The 19,978-nt window shown below is 34.9% G+C and overlaps 2 protein-coding genes across 2 annotated transcripts; both read left to right on the top strand.

Moving 5' to 3' along the window:
- On the top strand, positions 1–7,252 carry LOC131642546 (uncharacterized). The gene is made up of 6 exons (XM_058912790.1): positions 1–275; positions 357–443; positions 5,382–5,398; positions 5,496–5,667; positions 5,775–5,897; positions 5,995–7,252. Exons 1-6 carry the CDS (start codon positions 84–86, stop codon positions 6,502–6,504), a joined length of 1,101 nt encoding a protein of 366 aa, XP_058768773.1. The 5' UTR covers positions 1–83; the 3' UTR covers positions 6,505–7,252.
- Positions 7,253–13,277: 6,025 nt separating this feature from the next.
- Positions 13,278–15,900, top strand: LOC131609847 (aluminum-activated malate transporter 4-like). The gene is made up of 6 exons (XM_058881662.1): positions 13,278–13,681; positions 13,774–13,914; positions 14,052–14,321; positions 14,541–14,677; positions 14,761–14,907; positions 15,166–15,900. The coding sequence occupies exons 1-6, from the start codon at positions 13,525–13,527 to the stop codon at positions 15,763–15,765; spliced, it is 1,452 nt and encodes a 483-aa protein (XP_058737645.1). The 5' UTR covers positions 13,278–13,524; the 3' UTR covers positions 15,766–15,900.
- Positions 15,901–19,978: the final 4,078 nt, after the last annotated feature.

Raw genomic sequence — 19,978 nt, 5'->3', positions numbered from 1 at the left:
CTAACACCTTTCTATTGTGACTGTGTACAATACATTGCTCTTTCAATTTTTCTTTCTTCTTGTTCATTCTTATTCATACTGATATGGGTAAGAAACTTGATGCATTGTTGGGAAGAAACAACTTCAGAATTGATAAATTCAAACCAACTGTTAACCTCGCAATCTCGCGTCTCGCTGTTCTCAAGAATCAGCGAAACGTGCGTCTCAGACAAAATCGTTCTGATGTTCTTCAACTTCTCCAACTCCCCGATCATCATAAACGTGCACTTCTTCGAGTAATTGATTACATCTATTCGTATAGTTATCATCATAACCATAATCATAATCGTTGTTAATTACTTATGATTTGTATATAGGTGGAGCATGTAATCAAGGAGCAGAATATGCTGGATGTGTATGATGAGATTGAAGGATACTTGAATCTCTTGATCGAAAGGATTCATTGTTGGTGATTTTAGTATCATCAATGCATTTTGGTAGTAATGTGATTTACTATAGGCCAATGCAATTATGCGTTAAGTTTGAAACGAGTTAGGGTAGTGCGGAGTGCACGCTCGTCAAGCCAAACGCGTAATTGAATATGAATAATAGAAACGGGCATAACGTTTCGTTTGAATAGTTGCACCCGTTCCCAACGGACATAACGATTCGTTTGAATAGTTGCACCCGTTCCAACAGACATAACTGTTTTCCGAAAAGGTGTGTCTGTTCGTTTCTATTATTGGGCTCCTATATAAGGAGTCTTTTGGTCTCGATTTAAAAGACGAAATCATACACTTCCTCTACATTCTGATCTTTTCTCCATTGTCAGAAACAGATTGATTCTTCAAGAATTATCCCCGCAAAGATTTCGTGAACCCAGACAAGTATAGGGTCGAAATACTTTGTTCGGAAAGTGAACGAACACGATTCTTGAAGATATCCAGGATTATCATACCAAATTATCTAACAAACGAACAAAGTATTCTTTTGATAATCATGGCTGGAGGAGGAAGCACCGTCAAGGAGATGACTAAAAGTTTCAGAAAATTGGACAAGTTTCAAGAACAATAATCGACAACATAAATTCAGTATTTGAAGTAATGGCTATCAAGGCTTATTTTTGAAACAATAAAGTTTACAAATCTCATGTGAAAAGTGTACTCGGATGATGATCAACTTTCAGTTATCAAAGAATGAGAGCGAAAAGTTCCAATTCACGAAGGTATGTTTGCTGTGAAAAAAAAAAAAAAAAATTATATTATAATGTTTTCGACATATATTTCATGTGATTACTTCTAGAGAATGTGGTGAGAAATTTGCTTTACCGTTATTTAAAGCATGCAACAATTTGAATTGAATATAACCAAAAAGAAAAAAAAATCCATTCAGTATAAGCTGATAACACACCCCGTAACACAGATTTGTTCTCACTAAACTGAAAATATTCTATCTAGTTAGTCTTAGAGTCTGATTATAGAAATTATATCTTTTGGTAATTGATAATTGATATGTTTTATAAACAACTAAGATGTTAATGACGTTGCAATAAGTAATAATGATATCACATGATCAAATTTTAAAAAAGATATATGGTAAGTACGTATTGTACTAATAAATATATTAATTAAAATCTATACCTTTTAAAATCAATTTGATTTGTTTACATGGATGAAAAATGAAATGAGGCGGTGACACAACCCTTGGCTTGAAACGTGATATCTCTACCAATTGAACAGACGTGACTGCCATTAATAATTATGAATATGAAACAATATATACATTCATAATTAGGTGCAGGTATACAATTAAATTCACATATATAATTTCAAATATGTATGATTATATATTATGATTTTGTGACGGCAACGATATGATGAAAACAAACACTCATGTTTGTCCAGTGAAAGGTACATATTTGAATGTAACTTACATGTTATATATTTAGTGATTAATTATATGTGGTTCAAGTTAATATTGATATTTAATTTTTGAAATTAAAGTTTGTTTATCAATAAAGTGGTCAAATTCATGAAATTAGATTCTATCAATTTGATTTAATTTCACGGTCAATTACGAGAAAGAAAAAAAAAAATTGTTTGAATTTTTCAAACTATGAAATGAAATTGAATTTTGATTTGTACTCTATGTGAATAACATGCTGGTGTTAAATGAGACTTATTATTATAAAGAAAGATCATTCAAAGATGGATCTTAGAGTCTAATATAACTATTGAATTCCGAGATGTGGAATTTGAGAATCTTATCGCGGAGGATAAGGAATTCAAGATTCCCACAAATGACAACCTCGTGAGGAAGGTTCTCTACGGATTTATTAAAAAATAAATCAAAAGTTCGTCAATGATTGTTGAAAAACAAATCGAACTTAGAATTGGGAGAAAGTCTAAAAGGCTAAGGATTTAGGACCGAACAAAATCGATTGTTGGCATATTTCTTGCATTCAATAGAAGAAAAAGGTGAGAATTTTGTTCGAAAGGTTCCTATTAATCTTCGAGTGGAAGATGATCATAAAGAGTTACAATGAAGATGTAATTTCAAGGGACTTCTCTTGGAATGATGTTATCCAAGATGAAATGGAATCAACAATGTCAAATCATACTTGGTTGGATGCAAGTGAGTGTTTAGAAGGAAGTATCATAAAGATGGTACACTAAACACCTACAAGTCTAGATTAATAGCCAAGTGTTTAGACAAGGAATGTGTTAATTATTTAAACACATATGCACTAGTAGCAAGGACGGCAATAATTAGAGTATTGTTTGCATTAGTTTTTGCATGAACTTATAGTTCATCAAAAGGATGTCAAAATGACATTCCTAAAATGGAGATCTCGATGAGGAGATTTACATGGAGAAAACAGAAGGTTATATACTTTCTACTGATGAACAAAAGGTGTACAAGCTTGTTAAAACCTTGTATGGATTAAAACAAGCACCAAAATAATGGCATTAAAAGTTTGACTTTGTCATTGTAAGATTCTCCGATTAAGGAGGAAACTTAAAATTAAAGAGGAGACACACAAGTTAGGGGGAGAATTCTCAATCTTATCAAAACAAGAATTCAAAGAGTATGTCATCATCAAAAAGGGGGATATTGTGAAAAATATATCTTATATCTAATTTTGATGAAGACAAAGGTTATCAAAGAGGAAAAAGGATCAAAAGTTTCATGCACATCAATGATGAAGTTGATCAAGAAGGTTGAACATAGAAATTCAAGTGAAGATTTGAGAGAAGTGAACATAACCAAGGTACTCATTGCAATTTATATTATACTATTTTAAATTGCTCTTAATTTCATCTCTCACTTCATCTGAAAACCTTCTTGCATCATCATGCATGATTATCTAAATATATTTCTTCATCTAATTCTTGTGACAAGTGTTTGTACATAAAGTTGATGACATGTTGATCTTTGGCACCGACCAAAATCAAGTTGATAAAACAAAGAATTTCTTGTCGTCAAAGTTCTCCATGAAAGATATGGGAGAAGCAGATGTTATTCTTGGTATTAAGATTAAACGGGAGAATAGAGGGATTTTAATTATGCAATCTCATTACATTGAGAAAATACTTAAGAAGTTCAATTATGGAAATTGTTCTCCAGTAAAGTACTCCCATGGATCCAGGAGAAAAGCTTATGCCAAATACAGGTAAACCTGTGGATCAACTCGAATACTCAAGAGCTATAGGCTCTTTGATGTATGCTATGATTAGCACTAGACCGGATATTGCTTATGCGGTTGGAAAGTTGAGCAGATTTACTAGTAATCCTAGTAGACATCATTGGCATGCGATAACTAGGGTATTCAAGTACTTGAAGGGTACTATGAATTATTGATTGTCATATATGGGATTTCCTTCGGTGTTAGAGGGTTATTCGGATGCTAGTTGGATAAATAATGTTGAAGATTCATCCTCTACAAGTGGATGAGTGTTCTTGCTTGGGGGAGGTGCCATCTCATGGGCTTCCAAGAAGCAAACATGTATAACTAGTTCCACAATGGAATCTGAGTTTGTAGCATTAGCTGCTGCTGGTAAAGAAGCAGAATGGCTAAGGAACTTGGTATGTGAGATTCCGATATGGCCTAAACCGATATCACCAATTTCTATCCGTTGTGATAGTAGTGCCACACTGGCTAAAGCATATAGTCAAATATACAATGGAAAGTCTAGACATTTGGGTATTAGACATAGTATGATTAGGGAATTAATCATGAATGGGGTGATATCTATTGAGTTTGTTCGGTCGCAACAAAACTTAGCTGACCACTTGACGAAGGGGTTAGCAAGAGACTTAGTGAAGAAGTCGGTAATTGGGATGGGATTAAAGTCCATTTAAATCTATTAGTTATGGTATACCCAATTCCCTTCTAATACAACGTTAGAAGCAGAATTCAATGTGGAAAGATCATAGTTAAAGATTGGAGCAATTGTATTTATCTTCCCAAGGTATATGCTCAGACCTGCAAGTGATGGCTAGGTTGAAGTATATCTTCTTAATGGTTCTTTTGAAAAATTGCAAATGCAGGTGCAAGATTAAAAGGATCACCTATGTGAGCATGAAGTTTTGCCGCTTCAAGAAGCTTGGACTTGGCTTCCTATATGCTTATTAATGGATAAGGACACATGGCTTGTAAAGTGTCAAGTATGAATAGTAGAGTATTGTAAGAAACATATGTGTACTATATCTTTAGATATTCAAATGGATTGACGGGTTCAATCATTATGACACCCCGATTTTCGAATATTTGGAATGTGTATTTGTACTAAGATGAAAATTCAATCGTAAGACATTTTCTTCTATGCATTTGTTTGATCGTTATACCTGTAAAGTAAATCAAGGATTATACTAAAATGGGGGGAGTTTGTTGGTGATTTTAGTATCATCAATGCATTTTGGTAGTAATGTGATTTACTATAGGCCAATGCAATTATGCGTTAAGTTTGAAACGAGTTAGGGTAGTGCGGAGTGCACGCTCGTCAAGCCAAACGCGTAATTGAATATGAATAATAGAAACGGGCATAACGTTTCGTTTGAATAGTTGCACCCGTTCCCAACGGACATAACGATTCGTTTGAATAGTTGCACCCGTTCCAACAGACATAACTGTTTTCCGAAAAGGTGTGTCTGTTCGTTTCTATTATTGGGCTCCTATATAAGGAGTCTTTTGGTCTCGATTTAAAAGACGAAATCATACACTTCCTCTACATTCTGATCTTTTCTCCATTGTCAGAAACAGATTGATTCTTCAAGAATTATCCCCGCAAAGATTTCGTGAACCCAGACAAGTATAGGGTCGAAATACTTTGTTCGGAAAGTGAACGAACACGATTCTTGAAGATATCCAGGATTATCATACCAAATTATCTAACATTCATCTCATTGCACAAGAAAGGTAATTGCTCAATTCAAATCAGCTTGATTTTTTTATTTTTGAAATTGTCTTTCTTTACTTTGATTTTAATTTGTGTTGATGATTTTTATTGTTATAGAGAATGTCCTGATGAACTGCAAGAGGCAGCGTCTGGGATACTGTTTGCGGCGTCTAGGTGTGGAGATTTTCCGGAGATTCAAGAGATTCGTGCAATTCTTACTTCTAGATTCGGGAAAGAGTTTGCTTCACGTGCTATTGAGTTGAGGAACAATTGTAAAGTTAGTCTTAAGGTATAGATTTTTTCATGCAATTAGTTCATCAATTGAATCGTTTGGATCAAAGTACGAGGTTAGATTTCAATGAAGAATATTAAATTGTAAGTTTGAATATTTTATAGATAGTGACGAAGCTTTCGACGAGGATGCCGAGTCTAGAGAGTAGAATGAAGGTATTGAAGGAAATTGCTTCCGAAAATAATATTACTCTGCAGTTTGAAGAAGTTTCTTCGACTAAAGTTGAGGTATAAAGTTAGAGCAATTTCATTGTTTATTTTACTTGTTAAACAAAAAATGTGTATGTATACTGAAGGAGGTTTTTGTGGATTTTGATCGATGCAGGAACAAGTAACAATTGAGGAAAAGAAAAACCAGCACAAGTTTGAGAAAAAGGAAGAAGATAATGAGCAAAAAAGTGATTCTTTTAAGGGAAGGAAAAAGTATAAGGATGTAGCCGATGCGGCACAAGCAGCTTTTGAGTCGGCTGCATATGCTGCAGATGCTGCTAGAGCAGCAGTGGAACTTTCAAGATTCCAATCATATGATCCTCGCGATGATGATGATGATCACGACGATAATAGTTCAAGTCCTCAATCAAGAAAAGTGTTGAATGAACATGATCATTCTGTGAAAGCTATGTCTCCATTGGAAGGGGAAGAATCCAATAAGAATATTGAAGAGTTAGAGAAAGCAAAAGATGTTTTTAGTTCAAACTCAGATGGTGATGCAGTGGATGAAGAAATTGAGAGTGGATCAGGACTTGTATTGGAATCCAAGATGGGGAGTACACCTTTTATTGATTTAGAGAAGAAGCCATTTTCAGTGAGGACCAGAAAGGTGCAAGGTTATTGAGTAAGGATGATTTGTTCGTAAGTATGTAGCATATGACTTAAGTTTTGAAACTATAAATCTAAGGCTATTTTAAGTTCATCTTTTTGGCATGTTACATTGGGTTTTTGGAAAATTCATCTTGCAATTGTACTAGATTAGTCATTTAAGTTTGCTTTTCTCTAAAATATAGATTCTGTAACATTATGCTACACAAATCTATTTTTTGTGTATAAATGTTTGTTGTGTTATTGATCTGACAGGAACAATGTTGACAGTATAACCCTCTCCCATTATATTAGGGATGCCCTCTCCAATTCATCACACGCCACATGAACTACTTGATAGAAACCCCACTTCTGTAGTTGGCTGCAAACCATAAAGTCACACCCACTTCACATGGACTCCACCTTAACTTCAAACCAACACTTTTATAGTGACTTTGTCTTTATATATCCCTTAATCAATTCTTCTCTTTCATTTAAATCATATATTCAATCATTCATTTATCCCCATCAAAATTTGGGAGTTAGGGAGATTTTTCTCCCATTTTTAGGATGGTTTTTATGCACTCAATTCATAGATCCTTAAAAAAAAAAAGGCATACTAACTGCTCTATAAATATAGTTAAAATATAACAGAAAAAACATAAAAAAAAAAAACTTTTTACAGTAGTAACTTTGAAAGCAAAATGGAACTAAGTATTCTTACAATTTTATTAATATCATTGTTCTAGATCGGCCAAAAATCTAATCAAGATAAATCCACTTATTACTTTGAAAAAACCTCATTTCTCACGAGCTCTACCTTAACTACAAACCAACACTTCTTCTATAGTGACCTTACTTTATATCTCCCTTAATCAATTCTTCTCTCTCATTTAAATTTTTATTAATACAATAAAGTTTATACATAAATAGAAGACAAACAGGCAACAAGCTGAGTCACTACTCCTTTTTAAATGACAAAATCAATCATCTTAAAAAGTACATCCATAGACTTAGGAGATACAACGTTACTATTCATAAACCTTTGAACTCTTTGTAAAAGATCAATTGTTTCTGGTGCTAGAAAACCACAAGTATCAAAGGCAAATGATATGGAAACATTTTGATTATCGGAACACGTTTTGTCATGTTTAACCACTTTACTTGAAGCAACTTTGAGAGCTGTATGGCCCACAGTAAAACCTTCAGTCCCCAGTCCCACCCGTGGAGAAACTCTAATCAAGTCCACACAAACATGTTTCTCTCCTATGCACTCATACACTAGAACATATGTTGGCCTAAGTGTCGATTTTCTCTCATGTGGGTTTGTCAAGAAATTCACAGATGCCTACTTCTTCACGGATACTCCGATCCACCGGAATATATCAAACAGGACACCCCTAACAAGGCCATGTCGGCATTTGAAACATAGAAACTCCCTAGAATGAATCATGTTTTCTCCAAATGTATCCAAACACGCCCTATGACAAATAGGATTACCGACTGACCCCAAAAACTAACACAAGTCTTTTCAGCATGCTTTGTTCTCACTCACACGCCTTCCGAGAAACTTTCCATAAGGTCACCCATTCAAATACTACTCCAAGTCAAGCACGCTTAACTATGGAGTTCTTATCTGTTAGGCTACCTAAAAAAAGATGAATCTTGTTGGTATAGGTAGTACCAATCAATTATTATAAGCCTTCATTCATCCACACAAGCTCATACCTGGACAACCTCAGAATCCCTCTCATTCCGATGTGAATTCGACGATGACTTCTCGCCCTCTTCGGCCTCGGGAGTGTCTCATTGTCATGTCTCGTGCATCGACAACCACTTTCCGCCCTCGTTGGCCTCGGGTGTTACATGTTCATCAAATTCCTCTTGGTTTGTCCTTGAACCACATTGTACTGGGAGAGATATGCTCTGGTACCATTTGTAACGCCTCATACTGCTTTCATGGTTATTGACAGACCCCACAAACCAACACGGGTCTTTTCAGCATGCTTTGTCCTCACTCACATGTTTTCTGGGAAACTTCGTTTAACTATGAAGTTCTTATTTATTAGGCGACCGAAAAGAAGATGCATCTTATTTTCAGTAGCCTAACAAATAAGAACTTCATAGTTAAGCGCCTGATTTGGAGTAGTATTTGGATGAGTGACTTTCTGGGAAGTTTTTCGGAAAGCGTATGAGTCTGGACAAAGCATGCAGAAAATATCCGTATCGGTTTGTGGGGTCAGTCGGTAATCTTGAAAGTAGTATGGGGCGTTATAATGGGTCACTGTACTTGCCAAAAAGTATAAGATGTGTGGTATCCCTGTGTAGACAGGGATGATCAAAGGCCTTATTATTTTTCGAGTGGTTTTAGGGCTTGTTCCCGGTGGTGAGAGACCCTATTTGGCAGTGTTTATTATGTATTATGATCTACCTCTCTCCCATGTTAGGGATGAGATATTTATTGGTTCTTCTTGTGCATGGAGTTAGGGTTTCCTTGGGAGCAATAACCACCTACTAAGTCGGTGGTGGACCGTTGAATCTCTACTTTCTAGGAAGTCGTGGATGAGTCTATTGACCTTGATTTTTCTCTGATTTAGGCATGTCTTTTTCAACGCTTCCAAGGACTAGGCCAAAAGGGAGAAAAACAGGGTGAATTTGCCCTTAATCACAGGTGGTGTGAAAACATCACCCTTAGAGCAGTGTTGTATGTTACAGGTGGCCATGAGTCCCGATTCTATCTCCCTTAGCAGGTCTTTCACAAATATATCACTACACAATCCTTCAAGCATGATGGCTTAATAAAAGGCGAAGTGATTTAATTTCTTCATAGTCCCTCGGGGCGATTATACACTAAGCATGTCTGAGAGGACTCTAAGTTCCTTAAGTAAGATTACATATTGAGCCTATTTGAGGGGATTCTAAGTCCCTTAAGTGAGGTGTCGAGTCTCTAGGGTGAGACTTCGCTCTAACCCTCAGGCAAAAATTTAAGTGAAGTCTCTGGGTTGGACCTTGGCCGTGTTCCAGGAGGGACTTTAGGATGATCCCGCCGGAGAAAACCTTAAGTCCCTCAGGTGAATCATTCATATGAGCTTGTTCGATGGGACTCCAAGTCATCCAGACGGGGCATCAAGTCTCTCGGGTGAAACTTCGGTCAAACCCTTAAGGAAGACTTTAAGTTAATCTCTTAGGCCATACTTTTTGGGACTGGAGTTAGGATTTTTCTGAGAGCAGTAACCAGTTACTAATTAAGTTAGTGCTGGAAGGTTAAATCCCTACTTCCTAAGGAGACGTGGATGAACCTATTGATCATGACTTCTCTCTGGCTGAAGCACATATTTTTCCACGATTCTTATGACTGGGCGAAGAAAGGAGAAAAAGGAGCGAGATTTCCCTTAATCGCGAGCGGTAGGAACGCATCATCCTTAGAGCAGTGTCGCTCGTTACAAGTGGCCATAAGTATCGATTATTCCCTCGCCCTTGGCAGGCTTTTCACAAATACATCACTATTATTATTATTATTAGGCTTAAATAGTTCTTTGGTCCCTGTAAGTTAGCGAGTTTTTGATTTTCGTCCCTATATCTTTTTTTTTTGGGTCAAAGTCCCCATATGTCCATTTCTTGTTCATTTTGGTCCCTGACGTCCAACTTCCATAAAAAATGATGATGTGGCTAACGCCGCTGACGTGGCGGCCATTTTTTATGTTTTTTTATATTTAATAATTCCACATAAGCTTATGTTTTTATGTTTTTGATTTTGGTCTTTGTAGGGTCAAATTATAACATTTTCAAAAATGTGGGTAATGGGTTTTGAACCCACTCACTTTAAGTCATTCCTTTCATTCCTTTCCACTAAGCCACTTGTGCTGTTTGATTTTTATTTGCAATGCATGCTATTTGGTTATAAATGATATTTGATTTTTAAATGCATTAAATGTTGTTTGCTTTTTAAATGCAATGTATCCTCTCTTTTTTTGGTACAGTAATGTATGCTATTTTTAAATATATTTTTTATGCTATTTTTAAATGCATTAAAATGTATGCTATTTTTTTTGGTACAAAGGAGGGCCTAAGCTCAAAAAGAAAAAAAAGCTACACAGCTAAAACTCTAGGATACAGCTCATCATTGTTATCCATCTTTACTTGTTGCACCAACCAATCAGGAATCTCCTTAAAAATCAAGGTTTCACCTTCAAGTTTCTTCCCTTCTAGAGCTAACAAATTTGCACACTTGTTAGTTTCTCTAAAATTATGAGTTATCTCCACTGCTTCAAAATTTGCCATTAGCCTCTTAATTTGACACGTCAAATTTCCCGCAGCTGTACCTTTACGAGCATCCTGCAAAATCATATTCACAGCCTTCATCGAGTCATATTCTACAACCACCTTATTACACCCAATGTCTTTAACCAGCCTTAGCCCACTATCGATACTCCACAACTCAGCCATCAGAATACTACAGTATCCAATGCTTTTCGAAAAGCCTCCTAACCAATTGCCCTTGTCATCCCTTACAATACCTCCACACCCCGACAAACCATTGGTATTGTGAGCTCCATCTACATTCAACTTGACAAAAGAACTCTTTGGAGGCCTCCACTTCAAAAGCTGTTTATCTTTATTTTGAACCATAATCCTACTATTAATCTTCATTGCCTCTTGATAATGATGCCAATTATCCAAGATGAGCTCCTTTTGGTATAAAGGTCTATAGTAATTTGCACCATGCTTTTTCTCCATCACCATACAGTATGACATCCGAATGCCCAAACATTACACCAGTCCGGATCCAGGTTAAGATTACCACTCATATTTATATCTAACCACTGCTGCCAGTTCACTTGGAAAAAAGCTACGTGTAATACCGTTGGGACTAAACTTTCCCACATACCGCGAACCTTATTGCAGTCTCGCAAAGCATGAAGAGAAGTTTCATTAGCAGCACCATAACACGGGCACCCATCAACCCCAAGGCCAGCGACACTAAAACGATAGTTCGTGCTTAGTCTATCATGATAATGTATGCTATTTTTAAATGCATTAAAATGTATGTTATTTTTAAATGCATTAAAATGTATCATATTTTGTATCATTTTTACATTGGAAAAAATCAATTTATAATCAACATGTATATTTAATTGTTGATCGTATTAAAAATCATTTTTACATTTGAAATATTTTCGTATTAAAAATAGAATATTTCATATTCTTTATATATTTTAAAAATCAATTTTTAAATAAATTTATTTATATTTAAAGATATTTTCCTTTTTAAAAATGTTTATGTTTATGTTAAATAAATATTGGGTCATGCTAACGAGTGCCCCAGGGGCACTCTTTAAGCATTCTAAATAAAGAAAATATTCTTTCAAAAGTTCACCATTTCAATTTTCGATGCATTAATTACGCATATTTCCAAGAAAAACTTACTTTTTAAAGCTATTAAAGAGTGCCCCTGGGGCACTTGTTAGCATTTCCCATAAATATTTTAACTATTTAATTAACGTGTAATTGAAATATTACAATAAATAATATGTTTATGTATAGATAATATGTTACATAATTGAAATGTAATGTTTATGTTAAATAAATAATATAATTAATAGTGTAATTGAAATATTATAATAAATAACATGTTTATGTAATATCTAGATATCCAATGTAAATGTTAAACAAAAATATGAAGTGACTGAGTGGAAAGGTGTCAATGCTACAAAAATAACATTTATTAAATTTTTTAAATCTAATTAGTTTATTAAATTCAATAGTTAAATCTACCTTAACTATTTAACATTTAAAATAATTATTTTTCTAAATATACCTTAATTATTTAATATTTAAAATAATCAATTATTTAATATTCAGTTAAACTAATTAAGTTTTAATTAAAATATTAATTTAATATTTAATTAGTTTATTAAATTCATACCTTAACTATTTAATTTTTACTTGATTATATTTAATATTTAACTATCTCATATTTATTTGATATTAATATTAAATAAATATTTGAAGTATTAAATAAATATATATTTATTTTTATTAAATAAATAAATATTTGAAGTTTCAAATATTTTAACTACTTATTAATACTAAAGCATTTATGTAATATGATGTTGCATTTCAATGACAGAATGGAAAATGTGGCTTAGTGGTTGAATATTAACATGGGACCAAAATTTAGACTTTTGCATTTTAACATTAGATCCAAACAAAAATATCTGCTTATGTGGAATTTCAGTAATTAAAAAAATAAAAAAAGAAATAAAGTGGCTGCCACGTCAGAAATTAAAAAAATGAAAAAATAAAAAAGTGGTTGCCACATCAGCAAGAACTTTGACGTTAAGGACCAAAACAAACACGAAATAAACATATAGGGACTTGGACAAAAAAAAATACAGGGACCAAAATCAAAAATATTTAAGCCTTATTATTATTATTATTATTATTATTATTATTATTATTATTATTATTATTATTATTAGGTGAGTGATAAGTTATAAGTTAGAGTAATACCACATAATCATATTTCTCTTTCTTATTATAAGAGACCATAAAATTTTTCTAAAATATTACATCATCACAGATTCACAATGCACTTTCAAGATCATTAATTCATTATAGATATTTAGTTGAAATTAATTTTGAACAAAACATTAGGAGGAGTTATAGGTTACCAAAAGTATACTATATGGGATGAAGAAAAGTTCAAAAGACAATAGCGAAAGAAAGGCGGGTCTTATGGAGCACTCCCCCAACACAACACTCCCTTCATTCTCTCTTTCCTTCATTTTTTTCCATCCATCCAAAAATGTACTCCCCTCCACCATCATCACCGTCATACAGATTGGCACCGGCACCTGGTTCATTCCGCCACAGTTTCCTTGAAAAAGGCAAAGAAAGACTCCTCGCTAAAAAAGAATACCCCGGCGGTGATTTCTCCTTCAATGATCCCCTCCAACAACCCTCTTACAAACGTGCTTTCGATCTCGACGTCCTTTCTCAACGCTTCCTCAACTTTCGCAATGCCTCGCTTGACTTCATCCATAAACTCCACCATATGGGCCGCAGCGATCCACGCAAAGTTATCTTCGCTATGAAAGCTGGATTATCTTTGGCCATTGTTTCACTTTTCATTTACATTAAAGAACAACAATTTAACAAGTACTCTATTTGGGCTATTCTCACTGTTGTTGTTGTTTTTGAATTCAGCATAGGTACGTACGTCGTTATTACTTGTTACTTTATTACTTACTATTCTCATGCATAACCAAATTCCACGTTACTATTGTTTTTTTTTTGTGTGTAGGTGCAACCCTTAACAAAGGTTTCAATCGTGCTTTGGGAACAATTTCAGCTGGAGTTCTTGCTTTGGGGATTGCACGAGTATCCGTTTGGATTGGTGGTGCTTTTGATGAACTTATTATTATAGTAGCTATCTTTATTGCAGGTTGGTTTTTCAAGGAATCATGCATTTGTGTGCGTTTGTATCATGTATGAAACACACCGACGAGTTGACACCAATAATAATTTGAAGTATTTGTGTTACATAGTAGAAGATTATATTTTTGTCGTGGTGATTTGCAGGGTTTTGTTCAAATTTTGTGAAGTTGTATCCTGCAATGAAGCCTTATGAATACGGGTTTCGTGTATTTTTGTTAACGTTTTGTATTGTGTTGGTGTCTGGGAGACATGGAATGCAGTTTTTCACTACTGCTTTTTATAGATTGGTTCTTATTGGTGTTGGTGCTGGTGTGAGTTTGTCTGTGAATATTTGTATTTACCCCATTTGGTCTGGTGAGGATCTCCACAAATTGGTTGTGAAGAATTTCCACGGAGTTGCCGCTTCTTTAGAAGGTTAGGACATGTTTCTTGTCTTTGTTTTTACAGATTAATTATATTGATAGAAGTATGGTCTTGGATATATAACATTATGACAGAAGTTGATTCATGTAGCTGACTACGCATAGTGAGATAAGACTCGGTCGTCGTTGTTATTTAATTTGAGCTAGTTTTCTGTAGTTTGTTCTATAGAAGTTGATTTGATAGGCTTGTTATTGTGGTACATTTTGTTAGGTTGTGTAAATGGATATCTACAATGTGTTGAATATGAGAGAGTTCCATCCAAAATTCTTGTATATCAAGCCTCTGATGACCCTCTTTATCGCGGTTATAGAACAGCAGTGCAATCTTCAAGCCAAGAAGAGACTTTGGTATTCTCATTTCCTTTGTTTAAATTCTTTCTATAGTAGTGATTAATGTTTTAGTCTCTTACTCATTTTTACCCTTTTTGCAGGTAGATTTTGCATTATGGGAGCCACCTCATGGTCCATACAAGATGTTCAATTATCCTTGGAGAAGCTATGTCAAAGTTAGTGGAGCATTGAGGCATTGTGCTTTCATGGTCATGGCAATGCATGGATGCATACTTTCAGAAATACAGGTATCACAAGAGTTTCTCTTTTGTACCTTATGTCTGCATCACTGCAGCTACGAGGTATTGTCTGTTTTGAGTGTGAAAATCCTTACGACTTTGTCCTTTAAAAAAGGCGTCTCATTGAATTGAGGAGTGTGTGTTGTATATAAACGACCTTAGCCTCAATTCTTAAACAATGTAAAATATTTATCTGTAGCTCCAAAAACACTCTACAACATAAATGATTGTCACTTAAAATTTATACATTGTTAATGTCATATACAGGCACCTCCAGAAAAGAGGTTGGTATTCTTTCAAGAACTTCAGAAGGTAGGCATAGAAGGAGCAAAAATATTACGTACACTAGGAAGCAAAGTCGAAAAGATGGAAAAACTGAGCACAAGGGACATTCTGATAGAAGTTCATGAGGCCGCGGAGCTATTGCAGATGAAGATTGACAGTCATTCATTCCTGTTAGTCAATTCAGAGAATTGGGAAGCTGTAAGACAACACCAGTCTAAAGAAAATGAACGATCTGGAAATTTGATTAATGAGAATAATAAGCAGTCGGGGGACAATTCGCAGCTACAACATTCAAATAAGCAGTTGGGGGACGATTCGCTGCTACAACGTTCAGTGTCAGAATTGAGTTTCGCGCAGAATCCGAACAAGAACTTATCGCCTCAGTTCTCTTTTCGCATTGATACCATAGTGAATGAATCAGAATCTAAAGTATATGAAAGTGCTAGCTCGTTGTCTTTGGCGACATTTGCTTCACTCTTGATAGAGTTTGTTGCACGACTTCAAAATCTTGTGGATGAGTTCGAAGATCTTAGTGAGAAGGCTAATTTTAAAGACCCTTTTGATCAACCTATTTTGAAGTGAAAACAAATAGGTTGATCTTCTTGAAACCAAATATAGATTTGCAGGATATTACCAACATTAGCTACATGAAAACAACTGCTACCTGGTATATGATCTTGTTGAAAACAAGAAAGTTAAAGGATGAACTTGACACTAATTGGGATTCATTGGCAGAGTTAAATGTAAACTTCTCCCAATAGATGATGAACTTTCAAATTTTAGTAATCTTTCAATTCTGGTTTCTGAAGTGTGTGTTTTTTACTTATATTAGGATTTTTACTACCAAACGGAAAAATAAGGGCATGTAGTAGTACATCATTAGAATATAAGCAAATGTGATAACTAAATCCTAGTAATTTCCATGATGACTAAGAAATTTATTTGAGTAAAAACTAAAATATTTGATCTCCTTTCATCAAGATAAGATGCAAAAACTTAAAAATCAAATGACTTTAGACTTAACTATTAGGCAAGTAATAGTAACCGTCTTCTTGCACAACGAAGTTAATAATTAAAGAATAATAATCTCAAACTGCATCTCAAGTAAATTGACAAATGAAAACTAAAATAGAATCATAACAGAATGAATTACTCTCTATCTTCTTCCTTCTTCGTTTCTCTCTTTCTAATATGGTATCAAGAGCTTCTTCAATCGTCAACAATGCCTAAAGTGAGTTCCTTGCAAACGCAAATTTTCGAAGAATATTTTCAAGACTGTTGTCGCACAGCAAGTTACAATCAAACTTGATGAAGAAAATTTTCGCTCATGGAAGCAGCAGGTCAAAGGTGTTATAGGAACACACAAGCTTCATCGCTATCTCATTATTCTGGTGATTCCCTCACGCTATCTCAACGAAAGCGATCGCAGCAATGACGTCATCTCACTTGGAAGCAATAAGACTATGCTTTTCACATGTACATGTTTGCGCACATCAATGCCAAGTCTTGGCAACTCAGACCAGAGTTGAAGAACATCACCAAAGGTGTGAAATCTATCTCTAAATACCTAGGTATAATTTAGCACGTTGTTAATGTCTTGGATTCCATAGATGATCTTGTGTCTCATTGTGTTTGCCTTGCATCCATAATGTGTTTGCCTTGCATCCAGTGGCGAAGCTAGAAAAGTTATAAAGCCTGGACAAAATTTAAATACCGCAAATTCATCGTATATAATATATAAATAGTCATCAACCAGAATAAAAGAGATGAAAAATAATCTTATAATAGGATTGTGATTCAACAAAAAATCTCCTCATATCTAAAAAAACAAACTTAACATAAAATCATTACCAATTTACCATAAGCAAAAACATTAACATAAAATCTCCTCATTAACCTAAAACAAATATTAAAACAAAAATATGACATTCTTACTAAGCTAGCAAAGAAAATGACATAAAAGGAGAATATTTTTAATATTATATATATCACTCTTTAATTACCAATTTATCATTATTCATTTTATATCTACAGTTTAAATTTTAAAAATATCATCATTTTCTTTGAATCATGTCTAAATTTTTATGGTTGCTTAAATGAATACTAATATCAGTATATCACCATTAGCATCTTTGAGGACCCTATTCCGAATAGCCCTAGTCATTAATGTCAAAACATCACAAAATTAACAATTTCCTCTAAATTCTTAAACATTTGGGCTAAGAAAAAACCTATTGGGCCTGTTAGAGTGTTCAGATTGAACTTGATCTTAATTATTTTTTAAAATTATTGCATAGCCTTTATCTTTAACCGTTAAGCTCATTTGAGAGTATGGAATTGCTGTGTAATATTACTATCTCACAGAATAAGCTATGATATTTGTTACTTAAAATTAAATACTCTCAGAAAAAGAGGTCTTAAAATTTCCATTGCAATTCAACAGCATATCCATCCAAATCAATAAATAACAATAGAATGACAAACCTATCAGTTTCTAATTACTTTATAGCATCATCAATTCCTAATTAAAACATAGTTAACTAAAAAAATTGAATAATTGAACAGAACTAGGGTAATTACAGAAGTTGTGTTAGTTAAAACGTTAGTTAAAACTCGACGAAGGATCTGCAATTTTCCTATTTAGGGTTTGGAGATTCATAATTGAAGTCAATAGTAGCGAAGCAAGAGGATATGCATTTACCAGTTACCACTACTCATGGATGAACCTTAAACACAAAGAAAAGATAAAATCTCTATAACATCGACTCACATAGAGAAGAGAGAGGAAGATAGAGATTAGTTGCGAAGATGTACCAACGTGGAGGTAAATAGACGACAGCGGCGGGGAAGCTACGATGGACGGCAGCGGAGGCGAAGCTACGATGGACGGCAGCGGCGGCAAAGCTACGATGGACGGTAACGGAGGCGATGATGTGCGGCGACTAGAACGAGGCAGAGTGTAAGAGACGAACATTTGAAGGCATAGGTGAAAATAAAAGCTGAAAAAACCTATTGGGCCCGAGCCTGGGCAAGGGCCCACCCTGGTCGGGCCCTAGCGTCGCCTATGCTTGCATCCATAACTCAATATCGTTCTACTATGTGTCCTATTGTTGAAGTTGAATCTATGTTGCTTTCTCACGATTCTAAGATAGAGAAAGCCAAGAAAACTGCAATTACTGAGCCTGTGACTGTTAATCTCACCTACGGGAGTGTCTCTGCTTCAGAAAGTGCTTCTAATCCCGTTTCAGCTAGGGGTGGCAAAACAGGCCATGGACCGCCGGGCCGGCATGCACACCCGCCAAAAAATGGCGGGTTGGGTTGGAATATTAGGCCCGTAGCTCGCCAAAGCCCGCCTCGCCAAAACCCGCCGCCCGCCATACGCTTCCCACCAAAGCCCACCCCTCATCCAAAACTCACTCTTTTTTTAGTTAACTCTAGTAATTGCAATTCTTGATGGTTTATTTTATACATTTATTTATAAATATATGTAATATTTTTTTAAGTAAATTTGTTAAAAAGTTGCTTTTATAAAAAATTGTTTTAAAAAATAAGTGAAAAGTTTAATTAAAAGGTAAAAAAAGCCTATTAATCTATTAAAAAAATATAAATAAAAATAGGGGGTAAGTCCGCCGCCCGCTAATCCGCCATCTTAACGGGGCGGACATGACTTTTATGCCCATTTTACTTGGCGGGCATGCCCGCCCCGCTCGTTTTTTGGCAGGCATAAGGCGGGGCGGACGGCCTGTTTTGCCACCCCTAGTTTCAGCACCAAATTTTATCTCTAATTAGTGAAATGTTCAAACCCCTAACCCTAATCAATGGAATGAGAACCAGTTCTCTGATGGATCTCAGTTCAATGGAGGTAAGGTGTTAGGAGTGAATTAATGGTAAATTCATGTGTTAATATAAGTAATTTCTTTTCTAAACCAATGCAAATTGTGATAGATCTATAGGTTTTTAGTAAGAAGTGAATTGAATAAGTGTAGTTCATGTTATAAAGCAAATCGAATCACTTGTGGGTAATATTGATGCAGGTTTTGAGTTGAAAAGGAACTTTAGAAGAGCATGAAGAGGAAAAGAAGCTGGAAATCTCAAAGGCAAAGCAAAAAGAAGAAGATTTAGCAAGGGCGCGCCGCGGGAGTCCAAGACAGCGTCGCGCCAAACTCACTGTTTGTGGTCGCGCCGCGGTGATCCGTTGCCGCACCGCGGACGCGACGTTTCAAGCCCAAAAATTATAAATAGAAGCCTTAGTCTTCAAGAAAAGGGACTGACTTTTTGTGAGCGAAATTAGGAGAGCATTCTAATTCCGAAGCTGAGAACAACAATTGAAGGTGGATTCTTTACCAATTGAAGACATTCCTTTGATGAAGATGAATCCCTCTATTACATCTTGTGTGTTCTTCCTATCTATGGAGATCTAAATTCCTCTTGTTGAGTTTAAGGTAGTAGTAAGCCTATGAATATGCAATACCATTGATTAATTCCTATGAACAATTGTTTGAATTTATTATCAATCAGAAACCTTGTTTTTATATTAAATTATTGTGGAGTCTTTTATCGAAAGAAAGGATTCTAACTTTTGCCCTAGGTTACTATATTGATTCAGTCCCAATTTGCAGAGATGGAATTGTGATTGAGTTTTCATAATTATCGTTCTTTATTACTATTATCGATATTGATATTCTGAGAGATCGAATCTCATAACAGTGAAAGTTTATCTAATTTGATTTGCAGACATGGAATCATATTTGGGGATAAGTGAAGATAATAATTCAAATGATTGTTCAATTGTGAT

This window comes from Vicia villosa, linkage group LG1, assembly GCF_029867415.1.
Source record: "Vicia villosa cultivar HV-30 ecotype Madison, WI linkage group LG1, Vvil1.0, whole genome shotgun sequence".
Classification (NCBI taxonomy): Eukaryota; Viridiplantae; Streptophyta; class Magnoliopsida; order Fabales; family Fabaceae; genus Vicia; species Vicia villosa.
Note: the sequence above shows the minus strand (reverse complement) of the source record. Positions and strands in the feature narration are given on the sequence as shown.